The sequence below is a fragment of the Acinonyx jubatus genome, chromosome B3 (assembly GCF_027475565.1).
Source record: "Acinonyx jubatus isolate Ajub_Pintada_27869175 chromosome B3, VMU_Ajub_asm_v1.0, whole genome shotgun sequence".
Taxonomy (NCBI): domain Eukaryota; kingdom Metazoa; phylum Chordata; class Mammalia; order Carnivora; family Felidae; genus Acinonyx; species Acinonyx jubatus.
Genome location: NC_069386.1, coordinates 59,240,073 through 59,264,868, shown reverse-complemented (window position 1 = coordinate 59,264,868; position 24,796 = coordinate 59,240,073). Strand labels below are relative to the sequence as shown.

Genomic DNA, 24,796 nt, shown 5'->3' with positions numbered 1-24,796 from the left:
TTCTTTTTTTTTTAATTAAAAAAAATTTTTTTAACATTTATTTATTTTTGAGACAGAGAGAGAGCATGAACAGGGGAGGGTCAGAGAAAGAGGGAGACACAGAATCTGAAACAGGCTCCAGACTCTGAGCTGTCAGCACAGAGCCCGATGAGGGGCTCAAACTCACAGACCGCGAGATCATGACCTGAGCAGAAGTCGGCCGCTTAACCGACTGAGCCACCCAGGCGCCCCTGACAAGACTGTTTCAGGAATGTTCTAATCAGAGGAAAACTCAATAGTTTCATATGACACTTATGAGAAGAGATGTTATTTTTTTTAAAGAGAAAGAATGGAACTCCTTTCCAGTTGCTATCAGCAACTATCTCTCAACCATGAAGGAAATAAGCATGAGAATTATTTCTACAATATGGAAGAGATAATCACATACAAAAACTGTCAGCCATATGTGAAAGAATGAAAACCAGATGCTATCTTATATCATACACAAAAATCAACTCAAGATAGATTAAAGACCTGAATGTAAAACATGAAACCATAAAACTGATAGAAGAAACATAGAGGGTAAGCTCCTTGACACTGGTCTTGGCAATGATTTTTTAAATTTGACATCAAAAGCAAAGATGACAAAAGCAAAAATAAACAAGTGGGACCATATCAAATTATAAAGCTTCTGCACAACAAAGGAAACCATCAACAAAATGAAAAAGCAACCAGCTGGGAGAAAATATTTGCAAATCATATATCTGATAAGTAGTTAATATCCAAAATATAGAACTCATACAACTCAACAGCAAAAAAGAACAAACAATCCAACTTAAAAATGGGTAGAGGACCTGAAGAGACATTTTTCCAAAGAAAATAGTAAAATGGCAACAGGTACATGAACAAGTGTTCAATATCATTAATCATCAGAGAAATGCAAATCAAAACCACAAAGAAATATTATCTCACACCCATTAGAATGGCTATTATCAAAATGATAAGAAATAACAAGTGTTGGTAAGGATGTGGAGAAAAGCGAATCCTTGGGCACTACTCCTAGGAATATACATTGGTGTGGCCACTATGGAAAATATTACAGAGATTTGGCTCAGTCAGTTAAGCGTCCACCACTTGGTTTTGGCTGAAGTCGTGATTAGCAGTTCCTGACTTCGAGCCCTGCATCAGGCTCCATGTTGACAGTGCTTGGGATTCTCTCTCTCCCTCTCTCTGCCCCTGCCCTGCTCAACACTGTCTCTGTCTCTCTCAAAATGAATAAATAAACTTTAGAAAAGAAGTTTCTTAAGAAACAAATGAACAAAGAAAAAAAAAGAGACAAACCAAAAAACAGACTCTTAAGTATAGAGAACAAACAAATGGCTACCAGAAGGGAGGTGTGTGGGAGGATGGGTGAAATAGGTGAAGGGAATTAGGAGCAGGATTGTCTTGATAAGCACTAAGTAATATATAGAACTGTTGGATCTCTATATTGTACACCTGACACTAATATAGCACTGTACATTAACTACACTGGAATTAAAAAATTTTTTAAATTAAAAATAGAACTAGCATATGATCTAGCCATTCCACTTGTTGGTATATACCCAAAGAAATGAAATTACTATCGTTAAGAGACATCCCACGCCCACGTTCAATGCCACATTACCTATAATAGCCAAGACATGGAAACAAATCACGGTTCGTGAGTTCAAGCCCCTCATTTTGGCTCCACACTGATGGTGCAAAAGCCTGCTTGGGATTCTCTCTCTCTGGCTGCTCCTTCCACATGCTTTCTCAAAATAAATAAATAAACTTAAAAAAAAAAAAAACCCTCAAAGTTAAAAAAAAAAGTTCTTATCACAAGAAAGAAAAACTGTGAGGTGATAAACTAAACTAAACTTGTGGTTATTTTGCAGTATATACATGTATCAAATCTTTATGTTGTATATAATACAAAGTTATATGTCAATTATACATATCTCAGTAAAACTGAGAGGGGGGAAAAAAAGAGAATCCGGGTCAAAATATACCTGTAGTCTATCCTACACCTCTGGATCCTTCAATATGATGTGGAAGAAAAGTTCATGTGGTCAAGATCACTGGAATTAAATACAGCTTTTTCACTTGCTAGCTTGTTATTTAATTTCTAAAAGCCACATGATGGGTAACAAAAATTCTTAACCTCAAAGAGTTATTACTACACAGGTAAATCAGGTAAGGTATGTCTAATATTAAATATACTGCCTGGCACACAGTAAATGCTCTATATATGCTTCCTATTATCGTTAGTGAATATGAACACAAATTTTAGAAAGAGACAGATCTAAGCTAAAATCCTAGCTCTTTTATTCACTACTTTTTTGACTGTGTGGACAGATTATTTAACCTCTCTTAAGCTCTATTTCCTCAACTATAAAATCAGGGGAAAGTTAAAGAAAAATTAAATCAAATAATATTTTTTTTTAAAAGCATACACTTAAAACAAGGCCTGACACAGAAAGAATGATAAATGGCTGCTAGCCTCTTCATTAAATAATAGGCACAAATTGCCTTCCACAGTGGTTGTACCAATTTATACTTCTGCTATCAGGACTTGAGTAAGTTCCCATTTCTCTGTCCTCACCAACACTTGGAGCTGTCAGACATTTTTGTTTTTGCCAATCCAATGGGTATGAAACAGTGTTTTGCTATATATTTTGAGTTTCTTTATTACTAGTAAGGTTGAGCATCTTTTCATCTCTTTATTGCTTAGGTTTTCTTTCTTGCGAATTGTCAATTCTTATCTTTTGTCCATCTCCTCTCCGTCCACTCCTGGGACTTCCTACCTTGGCCTAGGACATCACTATGTCATAGAGCCATTTATCTGGAGTCCTTTTGCGTCATGTTTCCCAAATACTTTAAAGCCCTTGTTCGTTCCCTGCCACTATATCCTTTCTCTCTATATTACTGGTGCCACTTACTTATCACCTAAAGACTCAAACCCCCCTCACTTTCTCCTCAGGCTCAGCAGGAAACATTTATGGAGCTCTAACCACCACAATACTCTAGATGTCATCAACCATTCACCCTTGCCGCTTCGACTTGTCCTGACCTAACTCCTTGGCTCTGACAACTGAGCTTCTCTCTGGTTTCTCTTTTGTTCCCTTCTCAATGCTCCTATGGATCTTTTTAATAAATTTTATACATTTTTTATAACTTTTCGTCTATAACATCATTATTCACCCTCTGTATCAGTCTGACTTGATTGTGAACCCCTGAGGACAAAGACCATCCCTTATTTATAACCCCAGTTCCTAGCACAATGGTTCACATTTAACAGGTGTCTAAGAAGGAAAGAAGGAAGGGAGAATGAAAATAAGCCTTTCATAAACTATCTAGCACCCTGGACTTTCTAGGCCTAAGGCCATTTGGCTCCTTCTTCTCTGCTCTACTGCCCCTCTCCCCACCCCTACAGGGTGGGCCAAATGTCTACCTTAGAATGACAAGCACGAGCTTGCCTTGTCCTGTGCTTCATCTATCTTTTATAAACATACTATTGGACTCCTCTGATGATGCATGCTCTAATGAATTACCACCTGTTATTTACTGACAGGCTCACTTAGCAGTGTCTCTTCTAGACTCCCTCCATTCTGTCAAATCTGATTGTACTTCACTGGACTAGGCCAAAAAGGTCCCATATGTCACCGGCCACACACTATTCATAGAGTAATTTCCCCAAATACTGTTTGGAATATCATGTCATTTGCCTACTTAAGAAACCATAAACAGTAATGCCTACATAAAGACCATTAAAATGGTGAAGGACTCCACCACAAAACTACTAAAACTGATAAATGAATTCAATAAGGTCTCAGGACACAAAATTAATATACAGAAATCCATTGCATTTCTATAGACAATGAAGTAGCAGAAATAAAAATTAAGAAAACAACCCCATTTACAATTGCACCAAAAATACCAAAACACCTAGGAATAAACTTAGCCAAACAGGCAAAAGATCTATACTCTGAAAACTATAAAACACTGATAATTTTGAAGATGACATAACAAATGGAAGATAGTCCATGCTCAGAGATTGGGAGAACAAATATTGTTAAAATGTCCAAACTACCTAGGGCAATCTACAGATTTAATGCAATCCCTGTCAAAATACCAACAGCATTTTTCACAAAACTAGAACAAATAATCCTAAAATTTGTATGGAACCAGAAAAGGCCCTGAATAGACAACACAATCTTGAAAATGTAGAACAAAACTAGAGGTATCACGATCCAGATTTCAAGATATACTACAAAGCTGAAGAAATCAAAACAGTATGGTACTAGCACAAAGACAGATATACAGATCAATGGAAAAGAAAAGAGAAACCTAGAAAAAACCCATGATTATATGGTCAATTAATCTATGACAAAGGAGGCAAGAATAAGCAATGGGAAAGAGAATCTCTTCAACAAATTGTGCTGGGAAAACTGGTCAGTTACATGTAAAAGCATGAAACTGGACCACTTTCTTACACCATACACAAAAATAAACTCAAAATGGATTAAAGACTTAAATGTGAGACCTGAAACCATAAAATTCCTAGAAGAGAACATATAGGCAGTAACTTCTCTTAAGACAAGGATAACAAAAACAAAAATAAACTATTGGGACTACATCAAAATTAAAATCTCTGCACAGCAAAGGAAAAAATAAAACTAAGGCAACCTACTAAATGGGAGAAGATATATGCAAATGACATATCCAATAAGGAGTTATCATCTAAAATACGTAAAAAACATACAACTCAACACCAAAAAAATCCCAAATAATTCAATTAAAAATGGTCAGAAACATGAACAGACATTTCTCCAAGGAAGCCATATAGATAGCCCACATGAAAAGATGCTCAACATCAATAACCATCAGAGAAATGCAAATCAAAATTATAAAGAGATATCACACTGTTAGAATGGCTAAAATCAACAACACAAGAAACAAGTGTTGGCAAGGATGTGGAGAAAAAGGAACCTGTTGGAGGGAATGCAAACTGGTGCAGCCATTGTGGACAACGGTATGAAGGTTCCTCAAAAAATTAAAACTAGGACCACCCTACAATCCAGTAATCACACTACTGGGTATTTACCCAAAGAATACAAAAACACTAATTCGAAAAGATGTATGCACCACTATGTTTATTGCAGCATTATTTACAATAGCCAAATTATGGCAGCAACCCAAGTGTGTATCAACAGATGAATGGATGAAGAAGATATAAGATACACACACACATGCACACATGTATGCGTGCACACAATGGAATATTACCTAGCCATAAAAGAGAATAAAATCTTGCCATTTGCAAAAACGTGGATGGATCTAGAGGATATAATGCTAAGTGAAAGAAGTCAACCGGAGACAGGTAAATACCATATGATTTCACACATATGTGGAATTAAAGAAACAAAGCAAATAAACAAAGAAAAAAAAGGAGACAAACAAACAAAAAATGAACTGTTAACTACAGAGAACAAACTGGTGGTTACCAGAGAAGAAGCGGATGGTGGGGGGGCGAGGTGGGGGGGAGGGCAGGTGAAAGAGGTGAAGGAGATTAAGAGTATACTTATTATGACGAGCACGGAGTAATGTATATAATTGTTGAATCATTATATCGTACACCTGAAACTAATATAATGTTCTATGTTATTGTACTGGGATTAAAAGTTTTTAAACATTTATTTTCTGGAAAAATAAATGCAATGCAATGAAATGAAATGGTGAACCTGGAATTCACAATTAATTCTACATTACTTACCAAACCTCAGTTCTTCAACATGTATCATACACGCTAATGAAGCCAGTTTCTTTTTTTATTCTCCTTCTCAAGTGTGCTACTTTGGTTTTTGCTCACATTTTCCCCTCAACCTCATTTCCTCAAATCAAATACAACTCTTAAATCTAAGTATCCCTGTAAGAGGTAATATCAACCAATTAAAATTCAGGATTAGATTTTCAGGTATTAGCAAATTAGTCACCTACTAAAGCCCTGAGGGGAAAAAACAAGAAAATTAAAGTAAGTTTCCCAGAGTTGAAAAAGAGCGATCAAGTCTGGTGCAGAGACAAAAGCAGAGAAAGAAGACAATCAGCAAGGTAGCACTGACCACTAAAAGTCATAGATGGTTGACCTCAAGAAAATATAGGATGGAAGTATATAACAAATCAATTTTAACTTCGTGTTTATATGTCTCTTACGTTAAAGAAATCCTTTAAGAGAGGAAAGGAATTCTGAATATACAAACCAAATCTTTACCAACCCTTCAAAATACCACCACTAAGTCCTTCTCTTAATTTTCTAGCTCTTGACCAATATAACCCAATAAGGAATGTTTGTGGTCTGTCACCAAACTGCGCAAAATGAAATAATCCGTGATATCTCCACCCGAAAAAGACAGTAAGAAGTAGACTTAATTTAAATAGTTAGATACTATCTTTGGATATTGTACGCAAGATGGAACCCTGGTAGTTAAACACCGATTTTAATTGTGATATTAAAAAGGATTTTTACTCATCTAAGGCAAGTAGTGACAAACCCTTCCTTACTGTCCAAAATACTTTTTTAAAGAAATAGATATGCTGGTACTTTAAAATAAATGCATAAAACCTAATGAATCTTCTTGTTCTTACAACTTCATTTTTTTAATTTTATTTTTTATTTTTTAAAATTTACATCCAAATTAGTTAGCATATAGTGAAACAATGATTTCAGGATTCCTTAATGACCCTTACCCATTTAGCCCATCCCCCCTCCCACACCGCTCCAGCAACCCTCAGTTTGTTCTCCATATTTATGAGTCTCTTCTGTTTTGTCTCCCTCCTTGTCTTTATATTATTTTTGTTTCCTTTCCCTTATGTTCATCTGTTTTCTCTCTTAAAGTCCTCATATGAGTGAAGTCATAAGATTTTTGTCTTTCTCTGACTAATTTCACTTAGCATAATACCCTCCAGTTCCATCCACGTAGTTGCAAATGGTGTTCTTACAATTTCAAATGATAATTTACTACCTTTACTTTCAATCCAAGAGCTTAAAAAGCTATGGCAAGTGATGGTGTGGTGGTCTACATCCTAGCATTAAATATTAATGAATAATAATGTCATGCAAAAGGCAAATAACTGTATGTTATTTTTATATGATAGAAGACAGTAAAAAAATCAGAAAGAGGCATCAATCATTTATTTTCCTTTCAAAATAAAAAAGCCATTTAGTAATAAAGTGAAGAGCTGAGTTAAAAGTATCCCAAACCCACTAATGGGGATGCTCTGTAACTTAAAGAATAAATTCCAGCTCAGTGGCAAACTAGCAAATACTGGGATTCTGCAAAGCTGGGCTACCGTACTGCCAAAGACACAAGAAAATCAGTCCTAGCTTCCTTACCCACCTACCATTTACTCCTCTTATTTACCCACTTGCACCACCACCAAACAAACCACACCCAACCTAACAAAAACAGTTCATGAAGTACTTATACCAAGGAAGACAGAAAAATAAAAGGCATAGGTCCTGTCCTCAAAGAATCTACAATTTTGTTGAAAGAAATGAACTCACTATACAATATGACAATATGAGATCAAATGATAGCTTCTAAGAACAAAGAATAAGCACTGTGAGAAATCAATAGATTCGATGGATTAGAATGCATCACAGAGCTTAGAGCTTGACTGAGTTAACCTGTCGGTAAAACAAAACAAAACAAAACAAAACAAAAGTGGTGAGCCCTCTAAACCAAGTCCCCAGAAAAAAATTGAGCCAAGGAGTTTAAGGAACAAAGGCTCCTCTTAGCACTCACGAGGCTGCCCATCTAACAATTACCTAGGTTATAGTAGCTCACCAGGAGTCAAAGGCAAAAGTTTCCATCTCTTCAATCTAGATAGCCATCACAGGGAATTCTACCTTTTAAACAAAACTCTCTATTCTATCACAACTGCCAATTTAAAACTACCAGGCTTTTGTGGTTAGAATGAATAAAATAAGCACGATTTCATTACCCTACTTAAAAAATGTAGTTGTCTATCACAGATATGTACGAACAAGCATATGTAAAAATAAGAGAGAAGAAACCAAGAATTAGGGAACCATTCCAAGGCCCAGTATAAGGAAAATAATAATAATAATAATAATAATAATAATAATAATGATGATGATGATGAAGGGGGTGGAAACCATCAACAAAATAATTCAAGAAAACTTCCCAAGAGAAACCTTCAGATCACAAGTTTAAATAAAGCACACAAACAGGCATACTAGATTAAAACACACCCATACCATGGCATATCATCATGAAATTGAAAAACCCTCGGGGAAAAAGAGAAAAAAATTAGATATTGCCAAAGTGACAAGAATCATAATAGAATTATACTTAACCACTACAGTGAGTATGAAGACAAATTTTGGAAGCAAAATTATTTTCCATACAGAATTCTAAATCCAGCCAGTTTTTCATTTGAACATCAGAGTAGGATAAAAACACTTTCAGACATGCAAGAGAGGTCCCAAACACATACCTCCCATGCATCCTTTACTCAGGGAGCTAGTAGAAGTGCTTCACTAAATGAGAATAAACACACAAGAAAAGGGATTCAACAAGGCATACAATATAAAAGAAGCAAAGGGAATCCCCGGGAAGACATTGAGGTGTGATCCAAGGATGATACTTGTGAACAGATCAAAAATGCCTGACTGGAGCTGACTAGGAGGTCCCTGGAGAGACTCCCCTAAGAAGAGGAAATCAGGAGTTGTGAGAATTAGGAGTTCATACTTTTTTATTGTCAAACAGTATTCCACTGTATGTGGATTTACCACCCTTGATTTATCCATTCACTCTTTGAATTATACATTTTTGACAAGAATAGAGGTGATATAAATATTCTTGTATCTGCTTTTATATGAACACAAATTTTTATTGCTCAAGGGTAAATGCCTATGGGTAGGATTGATGGATCACACAGTAAATTCATATTTAACTTTTGTAAGTATCTGTTTAATTGCTTTCTAGAAGAACTGCATCATTTTGCAACTCCACCAACAATGTGAGAGTTCCAGTTGCTCCACATCCTCCTCAGTACTTGGTACAGTTAACAGTTTTAATTTAAGCCATCGTAATGGATGTGCAATGGTAACTCACCATGGTTTGAATTTGCATTCTCCTAATAGCTAGTTATGCTAAACATCTTTCCATGAGCTGATCTGCCACTCTATATCCCCTTTGCCAAAGCCTATTAAACATTTTTAAATGGCTTATTTTCTTACCATTGAGTTTTCAAAGTTCTTTACATATTCCAAATATAAGTCCTTTGCAGGTATGTGACTTGCTAGTATTTTCTTCCAGCCTATAATGTGTCTTTTCATTCTCTTAGTAGCATCTTCACAAGCAATGTTTTTCATTTGATAAACTCCAATTCATCGATTTCTTCTTTCATGAATCATGCTTTTGGTCTCATGTCAAAGAACTTCTTGTCTACACTCAGGACACAGAGATTTTCTCGTTTTCTTCTAAAAGCTATATAGCTTTATGTCTCAAATTTAGATGTGTGGTACATTTTAAGTTCATTTTTGTATAATATGTTTGGTTTAGATCAAACTTCATTATTTTTGTATGTTGATGTCCAATTATTCCAACGCCACTTATTGAAAAGATTATTCCTTTTCCATTTTGCAACTTTATAAAAAATTATCGGCCATATTTGTGTGGGCCTATTTCTGGAATCTCTATTCTATCTCATTGAGCTACAGCTCTTTCCTTTGCCAATAAAGTCTTGATTATGATAGCATCATGCTGTTTTTAAATCATGTAGTTTCATTTTTTCCAACATTTTTCTTTTTCAAAATTGTTTTGATTATTCTAGGTTCTTTCCCTTTCTTTAGAAATTGTAGAATCAGTTTAAAACTAGGCAGAGTGCTGTTGGGATTTTTTTTTTATCAATACTGCCTTAAATCTATAGATCATTTGGGGAAAACCACCATCATTACTATCGCGATTCTTCAAATTCATGAATACAACGTATTTCTCCATTTACGTAAATCTTTTCTTTTTTTTAATCAGGGTTTTATAATTCTCAGCATAGAGATCTTACACATATTTTATCACATTTATAGCTGAGTGTTTCATTTTGGGGGAGCTATGTAAAGTTTTTTAAATTCAGTTTTTAATTGTTTATCACTAGCATATAGAAATATGATTGCTTTTTCTGAGTTGACCATGAATCACTTGCTAAACTCACTACTTTAGGAATTTTTTCGTGGATTCCTTGGGATTTTCTACATAGATGATTATGCCATCTGCAAATAGGGACAGTTTTATGTCTTCTTTCCAATCTCTATGTCATTATTTCTTCAAGTATTTTTGATGGACCACACTCATTCTCTTCTCATTCTGGATCTCTGATGATACAAATTTAAGACTTTATCATAGTCTCGTAGGTCCCCGAGGCTGTGTATTTCTTTATTTTTAACTGTTTTCCTCTGTTTTCAAATTACATCATTTCTGTTTATCTATTTTCAAGTGCACTGACTCTTTCATTGTCATGTCTACTCCGCTATTGAGCTGATTTAATGAGTTTTCATTTCCATTATTGTATTTCTTAGTTCTAAATTCTCCATTCAGTTCTTCATATCTTCTATTTCTTTGCGGAGACTTTCTATCTTCTCGCTCAATCCTAGAACATGGTTATAATAGCTGATTTTAAAATTGTTTTTCAGATAATTTTAACATATGTGTGATCACCATCTGTTAGGTGTCTTTTCCCATGTGAGTTCAATATTTCTGATTCTTTTTAAGCTGAGTAATTCTAGATTGTATTCTGGACACTTGGAATATTACTTTATGATACTCTGGGTCCTATTTAAGTCCCACTAAGAATGTTGGTGTTTTTGTTTTGGACAATAACTGACCAGTTGGGTTCACATTTCAAGTTCTGACCAGCCTCCTGTGGGTTCTATTTCCAATTTCAATTCAGTTTTCAAACCCTCTGTAGTCATACTGAATGTGTTTTATAACTGTCCCACGTAGTATCTAGTTTGGGAGTTAAAGGGTGGTCTATCCCGTATTTCAGTCCTCAATGTTTCTGTATGCTGTTTAGGATCAGACTCAGGTAGGTACAGCTTGGAAGTCAACTCATGATTCCATAAGTAACTTTAAGTAGTCAGTTTCCCAAACTCCTCATTTTCTTGCAATCTCTTGGTTCCCCGGGGCTCTCCTTTTCCAGCTTTCCAGCAGAAAATTGAGGCTTCATTAACCCCACTCTGCCATGTACTCCTCAAGACTGGGCCAAGCAACAAAAAAAGAGCAGAGGGAGCAGAAAAGCCATGGGATTTACCTCACTCTCTTGAGACCAGAGCTCCTCCAATCTGAGAGGAAACTTCCCCTCCCTCTGAGATTTAGGCTCCTGCCTGCCCCCACTGAGGCCACTGCAGCTGCTCCCAAGGACTGCTTGAGGCCTGGGGTGCAAGAAAATGAAGAAAAGGAAAAAAAAGAAGAAAAAAAGAATGATGCGGTATTGCCACATTTTCTCTGAGCATTAGGAGACCCCTTCCCGGAGCTCCTTGAGTCAGAACTAGAGGGCTTCTCCTGGTAGTTTTTCTGTCGTGTTAATAATGCTCACTTCCAAGTTTCAGGATACATTAAGTTCAGGCTGGGGCATACTGGAAGGAAAGAAATGGTAAACTCACCGCCGGTTCAGTGGTACTTTGAATTCTGGTCTTCGTCCCCAATCTGCCTCCTACTATTTATTTTTCAGAGTCCTCAAATAGCCACTCCAAGCACTCTGTCCAGGTTTTATAGCTGCATTCAGTGGGAGAGACAGGGTGAAGTGTGCTTACTCCATCTTATCTGGAACTAGAACCTGGACTACTGCTTTTCATAATAACTTTGAGGAACTAATTACTGAATCTATTTATATAACTTTGATTATACAAAATTAAAAATTAAAAATAAGCAAATCCTATATTAACCTTATTGTGAAAAAGGAAATAAGCCAGTAGAATCACATTTTTTAAGCATATATTCTTTTGGATATTATATGCTTATGAAAAAAGTGAAGTTTTTAATTGTACTTTGCTTTATTTCTTTAAATCTTATTTTACTTGTGGATTTTTGTAAATGCTACGACTGTTAGAAATTTGTTAAAAGAAGAAAAAAAAAGTAGGAGTTATCCAAAGTACAAAACAGAGGAAGTAGATTGCACAGAAGAGGTTATAAACTGTTTAAAAAACTGAAAAAAGTTGGAAGATGACCAACACTCCAAGTCTAAGCCAAGAGTTTCAAGAGGCAAGCAAAGCAGGCAGGAACCAATTCAAGGTCTTGTATGACAGGTTAAGGTGGCTGGACTTTACCTGAGAAAAGGAAGGCCCTGAATTGTTTTAGCAAAGGTTGGGAATGCTATGATGCAATCAGTATGTTTGAACAATTATTCCTGCTGCAGAACATAAAGGTGCATAAAAAATGAGTGTCACTGTCTGAATCTTAGGGGTCATGTTAAGTTGCAGAACAAATATATATACAATATGATTGCACGTATTGTGGAGGCATATGGGTAAGAGAGGGAAATTTTACATACACACACGCAAAAAGTCATGTCATATGTAATCAAAGGATTTTATAAATGAGTATGATTCCATGATTTATATATAGAATATATATCACATGATTATATATATGCATGCGTAAAGATAGATAGATAAATAGCTGATTATAATATGTACTATTTCTGGAAAAAACAAAAGAAACTAGTAACAATGGTTAATTTTGGAGGAGAGTGAGGGGCTAAGAGAAAGCAAACTTACTTTTTACTTTATTCTTCTGTTTGATTTTTAAATCTTGTACTGTGAATACTTACACCCTTAAAAAGGGTTGTAAAAAAAAAAAAGAGCGAGGTCTTACACACGAACTAGACAGAAGACAGTAAAACAAGATAAGTATGAATGAGCCTAGCATTCAGTACCCCAACTCCTAGCATACAGTCAGCTCTCAAACACTCTACAGATCTCTCCACAAATAAGGTATTACTAACCGTTTATAAAGCAAGTTCATAACACAAAACAGTTTTTTTTTATTATATCACACTACACTTCATTAATTCACCATGTATTTTCAATCATTCAGAAATGTAAACAGAAGATAAAGAGTAAGAATGGATTCCGAAGATATTTATTATCATTATACTACATTTTTACTATAAAAGAAAGATTTGCATAATTCTTTTCAATTTCTTAAGCACTGAGGGATATAAAAAGCTTTACAGTAAAAGATCCTCTCCTTTCCCGGTCCCTCCTAATGCCAATACCCAAACATAACCATTTCCAATGGCTTCTTGAGCTCTGTATGATTCCAGACTTTCATTGTGCTTATAAAGCACATATAACTATATGTGCATATGTATATACAAAGACAAACATATATACATTATATTCCCTTTCAAGAAAATGGAACTCTGCTTCTTAAATAACCTAGAACTATTCTATTTCTATATGTCCAGAGTAATGAACAGACAAATCCCCAAGTTGGCAGATAATGTTAAATCTTCCAAGTAGAGAATATTAAAATAAATGCACTGAACAGATAAAGTTCTCAGAGATCTCCTAACACATCTTTGATGGAACAAATGAACCTTAACCAGGGCAAGCAAAAATTACTTTAGGGAAAAGAAGTACCAGATGAAATAAACAAAAGAGCAGATGACAGGTTAATAAATGGGTAGATGACATAATAAAGGGTGAGGGTTTATCTCTAACCTTTTAGTCCCAGAGTTCAATTACTCTGTTCTCCCACAAAAGGAGTTATCAGAGATCTTCTAACACCCTTTGATGGTACAGATGCACCTTGATGAGGGCAAGCACTTTGGAGTAACTTTCACAGACAGTCTTCTATACTGGACAGACCAGTAGTCTAATCCAAAAAAGACGTTGTCTCTCATTCTTACTACTGGGGAAAGGGAGTAGTCATACTTTGCAGCAGAAGCTAGAGACTTCAAGCAGGAGGGCAGAAGAGGTACTGCTGCTCTTCCGTACTAGCAATCCTTCTTCCCAACTCTCAGCTTGTGCTCTGCAGTCTCCAAGGCAAAAATAAAATGCAAGACCAATATAACAGAGTGAAAAAATTTCCCCAGAAGTCAAAACAAAATCAATTCCTTTTTAAGGGCTATACCAAAGTAGTTTTCCTCTACATTTATGTGGGGCAAGAAAAATTAATTCCCAGCTATTTCAACTGAGAATAATAAAAATAAAAATAATAAAATTACTTGATTATCAAACAATGGCATTTACTCTATTTTTTTAAGTAGCCTCCATGCCCAATGTGGGATTTGAACTCACAACCTTGAGATCAAGAGTCATGTGCTATAACCAAATGAACTAGCCAGGCACCCCCTATTATTTTTTGATATTAATAGGATCTTTCTATACTTGCTTTTAGAGAATCTAGAGGAGAAAAAACTTAGTTTATAAATTATCTTCTCATCTAAGATAAAGAGAAAAACTTCAGTTTTACTCAAGTTGGTGCATAATGAAAGAGTACAAGAGATAAGATGCTTTATTTCATTCACAGAATGAAGTAGAGTTAAAATGGGGCAGGAAAGCTAGACAACTTTCTAAGTCACTCATTGATTTAAGCAGTGATTTTTAAACACCATAAACTTCATTAGATTGAACACATTATGGAAGGCACTTTCACATAAGAATTAGTGAGAAATCTGATCTGTAGGATACTTTTAAAGAAAAACTATTTTATGCTTAGATATATAGTTATATAGTAATTAGAAGCAAATAAACAAAACCTAAACTTTTAAAGATCCAAGAAAGCTTCTTTGATGAAAAGATATACTAAGTATAAAACATAGTAATTTTATAATACTCTTGAATTCCCAAAACAGTAGAACCACATATATCCAAAAATAAAAAACTTCTAAACCAAATAGAAATGATTTTCTGGAAGATCCAAGTGACTGTTTTTTATAACAATAAAGAGTTAAATCTCTATCCAACATGGTTTGGAGAATCTAAGCTGTGATCATCTAAACTTTTTTTTTTTTTTAACTTACCAAAAAAAAAAAAAAAAGTTTATAAAGAAAATTACCAGAAATAGAAGTTATTTTTCTTACTCTCTCATATCGCCATTTACAAATGTATGCTATCACCAAATACAAAGCTAATTGGTGCTACCATTTTGCTCCTGAACATAATATATATGTCAAGTTTAAGTATATATAATTCTTTAAATAGCTTGCAATTTAAAAGGGAACACAAACGTATTTTTATTTTATTTATTTTTTATTCATTTTTGAGAGAGAGACAGACAGACAGACAGAGCTCAAGTGGGGGAGAGGCAGAGAGAAAGAGAGACACAGAATCCGAAGCAGGCTCCAGGCTCTACGCTGTCAGCACAAACCATGAGATCATAACCTGAGCCTAAGTCAGATGCTTAACCAACTGAGCCACCCAGGTGACCCTATTTTTTTTTAATGTTTTATTTATTTTTGAGAGAGAGAGAGAAAGAGAGAGAGCACGTGCGCGCACGCACACGAATGGAGGGGAGGGACACAGAGAGAGACAGAGAGAGAGAGACAGAAGGCTCCAGGCTCTGAGCTATCAGCACAGAGCCTGATGTGGGGCTCGAACCCACAAACCGAGAGATAATGACCTGAGCCAAAGTCAGATGCTTAACCGACTGAGCCCCCAACACAATGTATTTTTGAAAATAAACAATTCAGGAGCACCTGGGTGGCTCAGTCAGTTAAGCATCCGACTTCAGCTCAGGTCATGATCTCACTGTCCATGAGTTCAAGCCCTGCATCAGGCTCTGTGCTGACAGCTCAGAGCCTGGAGCCTACTTCAGATTCTGTGTCTCCCACTCTCTCTCAAAAATAAATTAAGATTAAAAAAAATTTTTTTTATAAAAAAAGAAAATAAACAATTCAGATGCACCTCTTGTTTATAGCAGCACTATCAACAATAGCCAAAGTATGGAAAGAGCCCAAATGTCCATCAATGGATGAATGGATAAGAAGATGTGGTGCATATATATATATACAATGGAGTATTACTTGGCAATCAAAAAGAATGAAATCTTGCCATTTTCAACTACGTGAATGGAACTGGAGGGTATTATGCTAAGAGAAAGACAAAAATCATATGACTTCACTCACATGAGGACTTTAAAAGACAAAACAGATGAACATAAGGGAAGGGAAACAAAAACAATATAAAAACAGGGAGGGGGACAAAACAGAAAAGACTCATATTTATGGAGAACAAACTGAAGGCTACTGGAGGAGTGTGGGGGGCGGGGATGGGCTAAATGGGTAAGGGGCACTAAGGAATCTACTCCTGTTGTACTATATGCTAACTAATTTGGATGTAAATTTTTAAAAATAAAAAAAAAATTAAAATTAAATTAAAAAAAGAGGACTGACAAGGAAGAAACCATAAAGTCTCTTGATTCAAGAACCTTCTAAAGGATTTGCTCTCAAACTTGTGTGTGCGTTAGAATGACCAAGAAAGCTGAAGAAGGCAGCTCACAGACTCTGAATCTGTTAAGTCTCTGAGTGGGAACTCCTTTTCCTTTTGACAAGATCTTCAGATGCTTTGGATACAGAGCAAATTTAAGAATCACCTTATTAAATACTCCTAGAGGCTAAAAGTGCCTATTTATCCAAGGTGAGAACCTTCTAAACTGGAAGATTTTCACTGTGTCTAAAAAAACCATTCTCTTCATTAAATTTGCATATTCTTGGGGCGCCTGGGTGGCGCAGTTGGTTAAGCATCCGACTTCAGCCAGGTCACGATCTCGCGGTCCGTGGGTTCGAGCCCCGCGTCAGGCTCTGGGCTGATGGCTCAGAGCCTGGAGCCTGTTTCCGATTCTGTGTCTCCCTCTCTCTCTGCCTCTCCCCCGTTCATGCTCTGTCTCTCTCTGTCCCAAAAATAAATAAAAAACATTGAAAAAAAAATTTTTTTTTAAAATTTGCATATTCTTATGCAGTCTTGGGATAAAAGCATAACACTAAAGGTTAAATATGAACCTGGAATAATTACTTGACAGAAAATTACTAACTGCCAAGAAATAACTGATATTAGAGTTTAAACATGAATGGTTCATTTAAAGTTTTCTTAAATTAGACCTATATTTTATTAAAATTTTCTATTCAGATTTGTTATAAATACAAGGAAAACTTGTAAACAATTTTGGACACATTGAGAAATACTTAAATATAATTAAACAGAATTTTTCATTTGTAAAAAAAAATCTTTTTTATAAAAAAATTAAACAATTCAGGGGCTCCCAGGTGGCTCAGTCAGTTTAGCAGCCAACTCTTGACTTCGGCTTAGGTCATGATCTCATGGTCCTGGGATGAAGCCCTGGCATCGGGCTCCACAATGAGTATGTTGCCTGTTTGGGATTCTCTCTCTAGTTCTCTCTCTGCTCTTCCTCTGTGTGTGCACACACTATCTCTCTCAAAATAAATAAACTTAAAAAAAAAAATAATTCAAACACATTAAAAAGTACACATGATGAATAAACCAGACAGAATCTAGTGGTTATTAAAACCTATTGAGAAAAATGTGTTGGCCCAATAGCAATTAGTGCCCTAGGGCCATATTGTAATCTCAATTATTTCCCAATAAAAGGAAATAGGGCTTCCTGGAGAAACAGAGTTCCAGATTCCAACAATAGCATGGGGGAAAGTTCAAGGAAAGCCTGAAATATGGCCTGTGCCAGAAAGGAAAGATGATATCAAAGAACACTGGAGTTAGAAAGACACAGCAACCAACTTGAAAGGGCTTCCACTAGCCAAAGACACGAAAATTTGAGCATCAAAATAACAATGACTGCAATGAGTTGAAATAAAATACATAAAAATCCTTGAGTTCATGGTGATTCTGGAAACAAAAACAAAAACAAAAAAATTCACCGGTCATATATGGCACAAAGCTCATTATTCTGAGAATTGGAAAATAAAAGGATCAAAAATCAAGTCTTTACCCTGCCCTTCTTATAGCAACTATGTTTTGGGGGAAACACAGAGCTGATGAAATAAAGTTCTAACTTGATAGGATAATTCCACTTCAGAAATTTGGTAGAAATAAAAGAATCAGAAAAATCACTATTTTGTAACCCCTATGGAAACAATATATCCAGACAATGTACTCTTGCCAAAAACAACAGCAATCACAACATGAATCTCACCGAAGCTCTATATATCTACTACCAGTTCACAGGAAACACAGAGGCTAGAGAAACATGTTAAAAGGCACCCCAAGTATGTGATTAGCCAAATCCAGAATTTGGACTATTCTACAGAATAGAACTAAGAACTTCATTTCTCCAACAAATAAATGCAGGGGCACCTGGGTGGCTCAGTCAGTTAAGCATCCGGTTAAGCATCTGACTCTTGATTTGGGCTCAGGTCATGGTCTGATGGTTCATGAGTTCAGGCCCTGCATTGGGGTCTGGGCTGATATCACGGAGCCTGCCTGGACTGGTTAGGTTCACACAGCAGTGGATGGTGGAGTTGGTCCTGATTCCTCAGGTACCACTTTTTTTGTCAACTACAACTTATGTTTTTCTATATATTATACTTCTGCCACTTCCCACTGGTCAATGCTATAGTCAAGAGTCAAAGCATGCCTCTCAGTCCTGCTCACTCACCAGTTCCTTCCCTCCCCATCAGTGCTGACAAGGTATCAATAGGCCTCAAAGACAGAACAATAGGATATTTTTGATACAATGGGAGAAATTAAACACTGCATAGATTTTAGATGGTATTGAGGAATAACTTGTATTTGATAGGTGTTTAAAACTACTGTTTATGTTATATTAAAAAAGGAGCACCTTACCACAAATTATAGATCTTAGTTATAATAATGTATCAATACTGGCTCACCAATTATAACAAACATATCCCTGAAGCAGCACCAGGATGCAGAAGCAACCTAGCATTTCTTAAATATTTCTTAAATATTACTCCAGCAAGGTGGCAAAGAGTGTTGAAGGAGTAGGATATAACTGCAACAGGACTGGCCAAGTGCTGATACATCAAAGTTGAGTACTGGGTACAAAGAATGTTCTTTATATAATTATTTCCATCTTTGTGTATATTTAAATTTTTTCCTAATAAAAATTAGGGAAAATAGCAAAGTTAAGATTTGCCTGTCTTGCTGCAGGATTATAGCTATGTATCAAAATTTTATAAATGGAATAGGAATCTTTATCAAAAGCATTGATGATAGGTTTCTGAGGTGCTACAGAATTACTGGTGATCAATTTGAAGTCATGAGACAGAAGGTTTTTTCCTCTTACACCAGCAGTGCAAATAAAACTATACTTACTAAAAAGACCAAAAACAAAAAAAAAAATGGTATAGTGAGATACAACTCAAGAGGGCCATTAAAATGGAGAAGTGAAGATAGCTAGGATATTGCTACAAACATGTATTGAAGATGGGAGAAAAGAAAGGAAAAGGAATCTAACAGACAAGGGAGGCAATTATCCCCTTAGCTCTAAGTTTCAAAGCAATTGAATTGAAAAAGGTTCGAAAACAGTAAAGTCCAAATGGAGACAAGGAAGAAACACAAATAAATTATACACAGATATATATCACTAAAAAGAAAAGCGTATTAAGTTGTATGGTTCTATTTACTAGGATACTTTACAAAATAATAACTAAGTGTAGACGTACTATCTAGTACTAGAAGTACTGCCTACAGACATGGTTTAGTCTAGTAGCAACTAACGCATTCAAACATATTTTTATTTATTTATTTAAGTTTATTTATTTATTTTGTGAGAGAGAGAGAGAGAGAGAGAGAGAGAGCGAGCACACAAGCAGGGAGGGGGCAGAGACAAAGGGAAAGAAAGAATCCCAAGCAGGCTCTGTGCTGTCAGTACAGAACCCAATGCAGGGCTGGAACTCATGAACCACAAGATCATGACATGAACCGAAATCAAAAGTTGGACACTTAACCAAGTGAGCCACCGCCCCTCAAACACATTTTTAAAAACCAAGTACAATTCAGGAGTCAAACATGACTCAATAGAGAATTGTAGGATACATCCAGAATGGTTCAGAAAGCTGTGGAAATAGAGTAATCTGAGACAGTAACATAGGGAGGTGATTTAGAAGAAAAGATGGGGTAAAACTCTAAGGCCTTCACACTTCAGGGCCGGTGAGAAAGGATCATACTAGTAATGAGAGTTCTGCATGAGCTAAGTAAATACAGGGTTAGACTGAGAGAAAATTGGGAACTGAAGGAATCCAGGAAAAAAAAAAAAAAAACTGTGAGAATTTTGAAAAGGGGGATTGATGTATTACAAGGAATAAAACTTAGGGCTCTGGCTAAATTCACCTTAAAATATCTTTTTATCTTATAAAGAAACAAATCCTTATACTACCTATCAAAAATTGAACATCAGTTAAAAACCAACCAATCCTGGGGCACCTGGTGGCACAGTGGGTTAAGCATTTGACTCTGGCTCAGTTAATGATCTCACAGTTTGTGAGTTTGAGCCCCGCATCAGGCTTTGCACTGACAGCTCAAAGCCTGGAGCCTGCTTTGGATTCTGTGTCTCCCTCCCTCTCTGCCCCTCCCCCACTCACACTCTGTCTCTTGCTTTCTCTCAAAAATAAACATTAAAAAAAAATCTAAAACCAACCAATCCTTTAAAGGGTTAGCCTCTGGTTGTATATCTTCCCCTTATACACTTAGCCTTTTTATTGGGGTCAGTGAGTAAGAAGTCATTATATCAAAAGGAAGGAAGGCAAGCCAAGTCAGCCCCATAAAAATGTTCTCAAAAAGGCCCAAATTCTAAAGCACTTTCAACAAAAAGAAGTTGTGAAGCATTAAATATGCAGAAGGCATAAGTGAGAAAGCCAAGAAGAGTCAAGAGCTGCCTCATTGAAATACAGACCATAGAAATGAAAACTTAAAAACAAAAGAAGAAATACAGACCAGAAAATAAAAACCCATTTATTTTTGGAAAGTGAAGGATTCTGAGAACTAGGATGTGGTTATAAGCGGGTAGAAAAAACATGCCAGTTAATAGTATGAAAGATAAAATAGCCAGAAAGAGAAGGAGAGCCTCAGCATCTAAGGGTTTAGCATTAAAGTTGGGCACCTGGGTGGCTTAGTCGGTTAAGCGTCTGACTTCGGTTCGGGTCACAATGTCACAGTTTGTGAGTTTGAGCCCCGTGTTGGGCTCTGTGCTGACAGCTCAGAGCCTGGGGCCTGCTTCAGATTCTGTGTCTCCCTCTCTCTCTGCCCCTCTCCTGCTCACATCCTGTCTCTCCCAAAAATAAACAAACATTATTTTCTTCCCCTTCCCTTCCCCCATGTCTTCTAAGTTTCTCAAATTCCACATATGAGTGAAAACATATATGTCCTTCTCTGACTGACTTATTTCACTTAGCATTCTACCCTCCAGTTTCATCAATGTTGTTGCAAATGTCAAGATTTCATTCTTTCTCATTGCCAAATACTATTCCATTGTATATATAAACCACACCTTCTTTATCCATTCATCAGTTGATGGACATTTGGGCTGTTTCCATAATGTGGCAAACAGAGAGGGAGGCAAACCATAAGAGATTATTAAATACAGAGAACAAACTGAGGGTTGATGGGGGGAGGAGAAAATGGGTGATGAGCATTGAGGACGGCACTTGTTGGGACGAGAACTGGTGCTGCACCTAAGTGATGAAGCATGGGAATCTACTTCTGAAGCCAAGACCACACCGTATACACTGTATGTTAGCTAACTTGACAATAAATTATATTTTAAAAAATAATAATAAATAAACATTAAATTTTTTTTAAAAAGCTACTGAAGTTATCTTCAGGCTTTATCCCATAGAATCCTGGGTAAATTGCGGTCAAAATAGGCAAGAAACCTCCTGAAAGAGGTTCCTTTAGCTCCTATAGAGCTATATCCTGCCTCACCTGGAAACATCTTCCCAGGGCCAAGTAGGAGAAAGGTGAAATGGCACTGTGCAGGCCACACTGATGCTGACATATCCTTTATGAGCTTGTCTGAGAGTCAAAGAGATCTGCTAAGATCTGAGCAACCCAGGAATTGGTAGCTCCAGCCGCACCTATTTGTGTGGCCTCTATGTCACCGAGCTGAGAACAGCTCCAAAGAATCAGGGAGTACAGAGAAAAGGTGAAAAAAAAAGAGAGCACCATCTTTTCCCCTACTCTTCCTTCTCCAGTTATGTTTCTTCTAATAGGTATTGATTTATCCACCGCTTTCCTAATTTCTCATGTTTGGGGAAAGCTAATTTTGGACTAAAAAATAACTATTAAACAGATCTATAATTTTATTAGCATCAGGCTCTAATCAAACGAGCCAATTGTTAGAGAAACCTGGATAATCAGAAAGCTTAGGCAAAGGGCAATGATTAAAAGAACAGACATTGCCAGAATACATAATACACACACACTTCATTAACTTAACACAAACTAGTTTACTAGAATTCCAAACATCAAGAATTCACAAAGAGAGCACATTCACACCCTAGAGACTACACAGCCATGAATTTGAAGGTCCCTAGGCTACACAGCATTTTGTGCTTGCTATTTCTACCAACTACGGTTATTTCTACTAATTCTAGCAACTTCCTTTGCTCTATATGTTACCACTAAATTCCTTTAGATACTAATGAATGTCCCATAACAATATCAAACCGTCTAGAGCTTAACAAGATCATTTAATGTGCTAATAACCCCATTTAATTGATTCAGACAAAACATTTAAATATGAGTAATATCAGATTACATCATTAAGCTGAAGATACAAATATAAACTAGCAATAAATTCAGGGTATTACATGACTGGGTTAAAGTCAGAAAAAAACTTATTTATCCTTGTAGTAAGAAATAGGAACCCAAGTAGAAAACAGATCTCAAAAATGACAACAGGGCAAGAAAAAGTTATCCACACAACAAATAGTATTATTTTTAATCCATCCTGCAGTATGATTTGAAGGCAGCTTCCTTAGTGATTAAAGCATATTTACACCCAATGACATGAGGAGAAACAACTCAGAGGTATTCATGTTTAGTGGTTTAAAAAAAAAAAAAAAAAGGCAAATTTTTACCAAAATAGACTTACAAAAACACTTTCTAAAGCAGAATGTTTTAGGTAATTCACTCTGTCATCCTTGTTCACCATAAAAAGGAATTCCCAAAGTCCAATTAGCCTAAGCAATCAGTATCTCCACTTCTACTGGCTAGTGATAAAATTTCCAAGAGAAAAATGCTAAGCATTGTTTATTCCTGATTATTCATTAATAGTTTGAGAATGTAACTGAGGTTTAGAAAGGTAACAACAAATTATAAATTGTTTGGTGTATCATACAAAATAGCTTACCTTGTAGTTTTTTCAGTACAGCAACCTCCATTTTCAGAACTTGTTTTGGTTGTTGAGCTGATTCTACCTTCAGTGCAACATTTTCCCTGGTAAGCATGTCCAAGGCATCGTAAATTTCTCCAAAGCCCCCACCCCCAATCTTCCTCAACTGCAGGGGAAATAAGAACATACACACATAAAATTACTAGAACATTCTAATTGGAAACCAATTCATCTCTTGTATATAATTTTACTATCCCTATTTGAGGATAAAAGATCTCAATATCGTTAAATTAACTGCACATATGCCAAGAAAACAAATGCCTAGAAATACCATCAAAACCTTTTCCCATGGTTTTGCCCACAAAAGGTAATGAAATTATTTCAGCCACAATTTTAAAATTTAGTCTACAGCATCAAAAATGTCACAAAAAAGCACAGCACCTGAAAGTTTCGCTTGCCACAAATGCCCCCCAACAACCAGATATATTATTTTAATTCTAGGGCAACATTTGTAAACTTTTAAACCATGAAATCTTTTTGCCAATCAAAATCATATCTGGACCCCAGGTGAGATGTGTATGTGCAGAGGCTGGAGGTGGGAATGAGGCAACCAGAGCCCAGCCTTCTCAGCACCACTTATCCTCCTCTCTGAGGCACTGAGCAGACTCCACAGAAGAAACAGAAAACTCCTGTTCTAAACTATCCCAGAGTTCACTATATAACTATATGCTCAGATAAGACAAAGTCTAATCAAATAAAACACCTTCAACAAACACTTAATATCCTTCCTGATAAAATGTATTAGCTTAACTAGGGAATACCAGGATCTCTGTCTGAGTACTACAAGCAAGTTCTCAAGTGTTAGTGACAACTAAACCTGTAGAGCTATGAGCACCAAGGTGGGTAGTATACTTCAAACCAGATGTAGCACGGAATTAGCGTTCTTCCATTTCCTGAAGGTCTTCTCCTTTCCACATTATCAAACACCTAAGACATGATGTAAAGCAGGCAGTCCTCACTGGAAGCACAAGGGTCCTAAATCCTAACCACCCCCAGAGGACTCACTTTAAGCTCTATTTCTTTCAAGAACACTGCATTACTGATTACCTCCAGGCAGATTTCTCTATCTTCTGAATCTCTATAGGAATTATTTGCTTAATCATTTAATCATTTTACTAAGCTAAACACCTCAGATATCACTTGTATTAATACACTATGCTATTTTTTGACTTTCCACTGTCAATGTCCTAGCTCCCTACAGTGAAACTAAGTTTCTTCAGAAACAGCCACACCTTTCTATTTTTTTGTTTCCCTTACAGCAAGTGGCTAAGTGGTAACTACATAATTATTGCTAAATAACTATTCATTGCTTTGTATATAAGAGCCATAATCCTTTATTCCAGTTGGGTGATGGGAAGAGATAGCATGAGAAATTCCAGTATGAGCGC

At 36.2% G+C, this 24,796-nt stretch overlaps 1 protein-coding gene across 7 annotated transcripts in view; it reads right to left on the bottom strand.

Annotated features, from left to right (window-relative positions):
• Nucleotides 1-24,796, bottom strand: part of TTBK2 (tau tubulin kinase 2) — a 160,020-nt gene that overhangs the window by 97,983 nt on the left and 37,241 nt on the right. For 2 of the 7 annotated variants that reach the window (XM_053224118.1, XM_027067046.2), the window contains exon 3: nucleotides 23,367-23,514. In XM_053224118.1, coding sequence (XP_053080093.1) covers nucleotides 23,367-23,514 — 148 coding nt within the window. Of the gene's footprint in view, nucleotides 1-1,645; nucleotides 8,241-8,278; nucleotides 8,309-11,680; nucleotides 11,793-12,793; nucleotides 12,850-23,366; nucleotides 23,515-24,796 lie in introns of those variants that run through there. The other 5 variants (XM_053224120.1, XM_027067047.2, XM_015064868.3 and 2 more) reach the window with 5 other exon arrangements.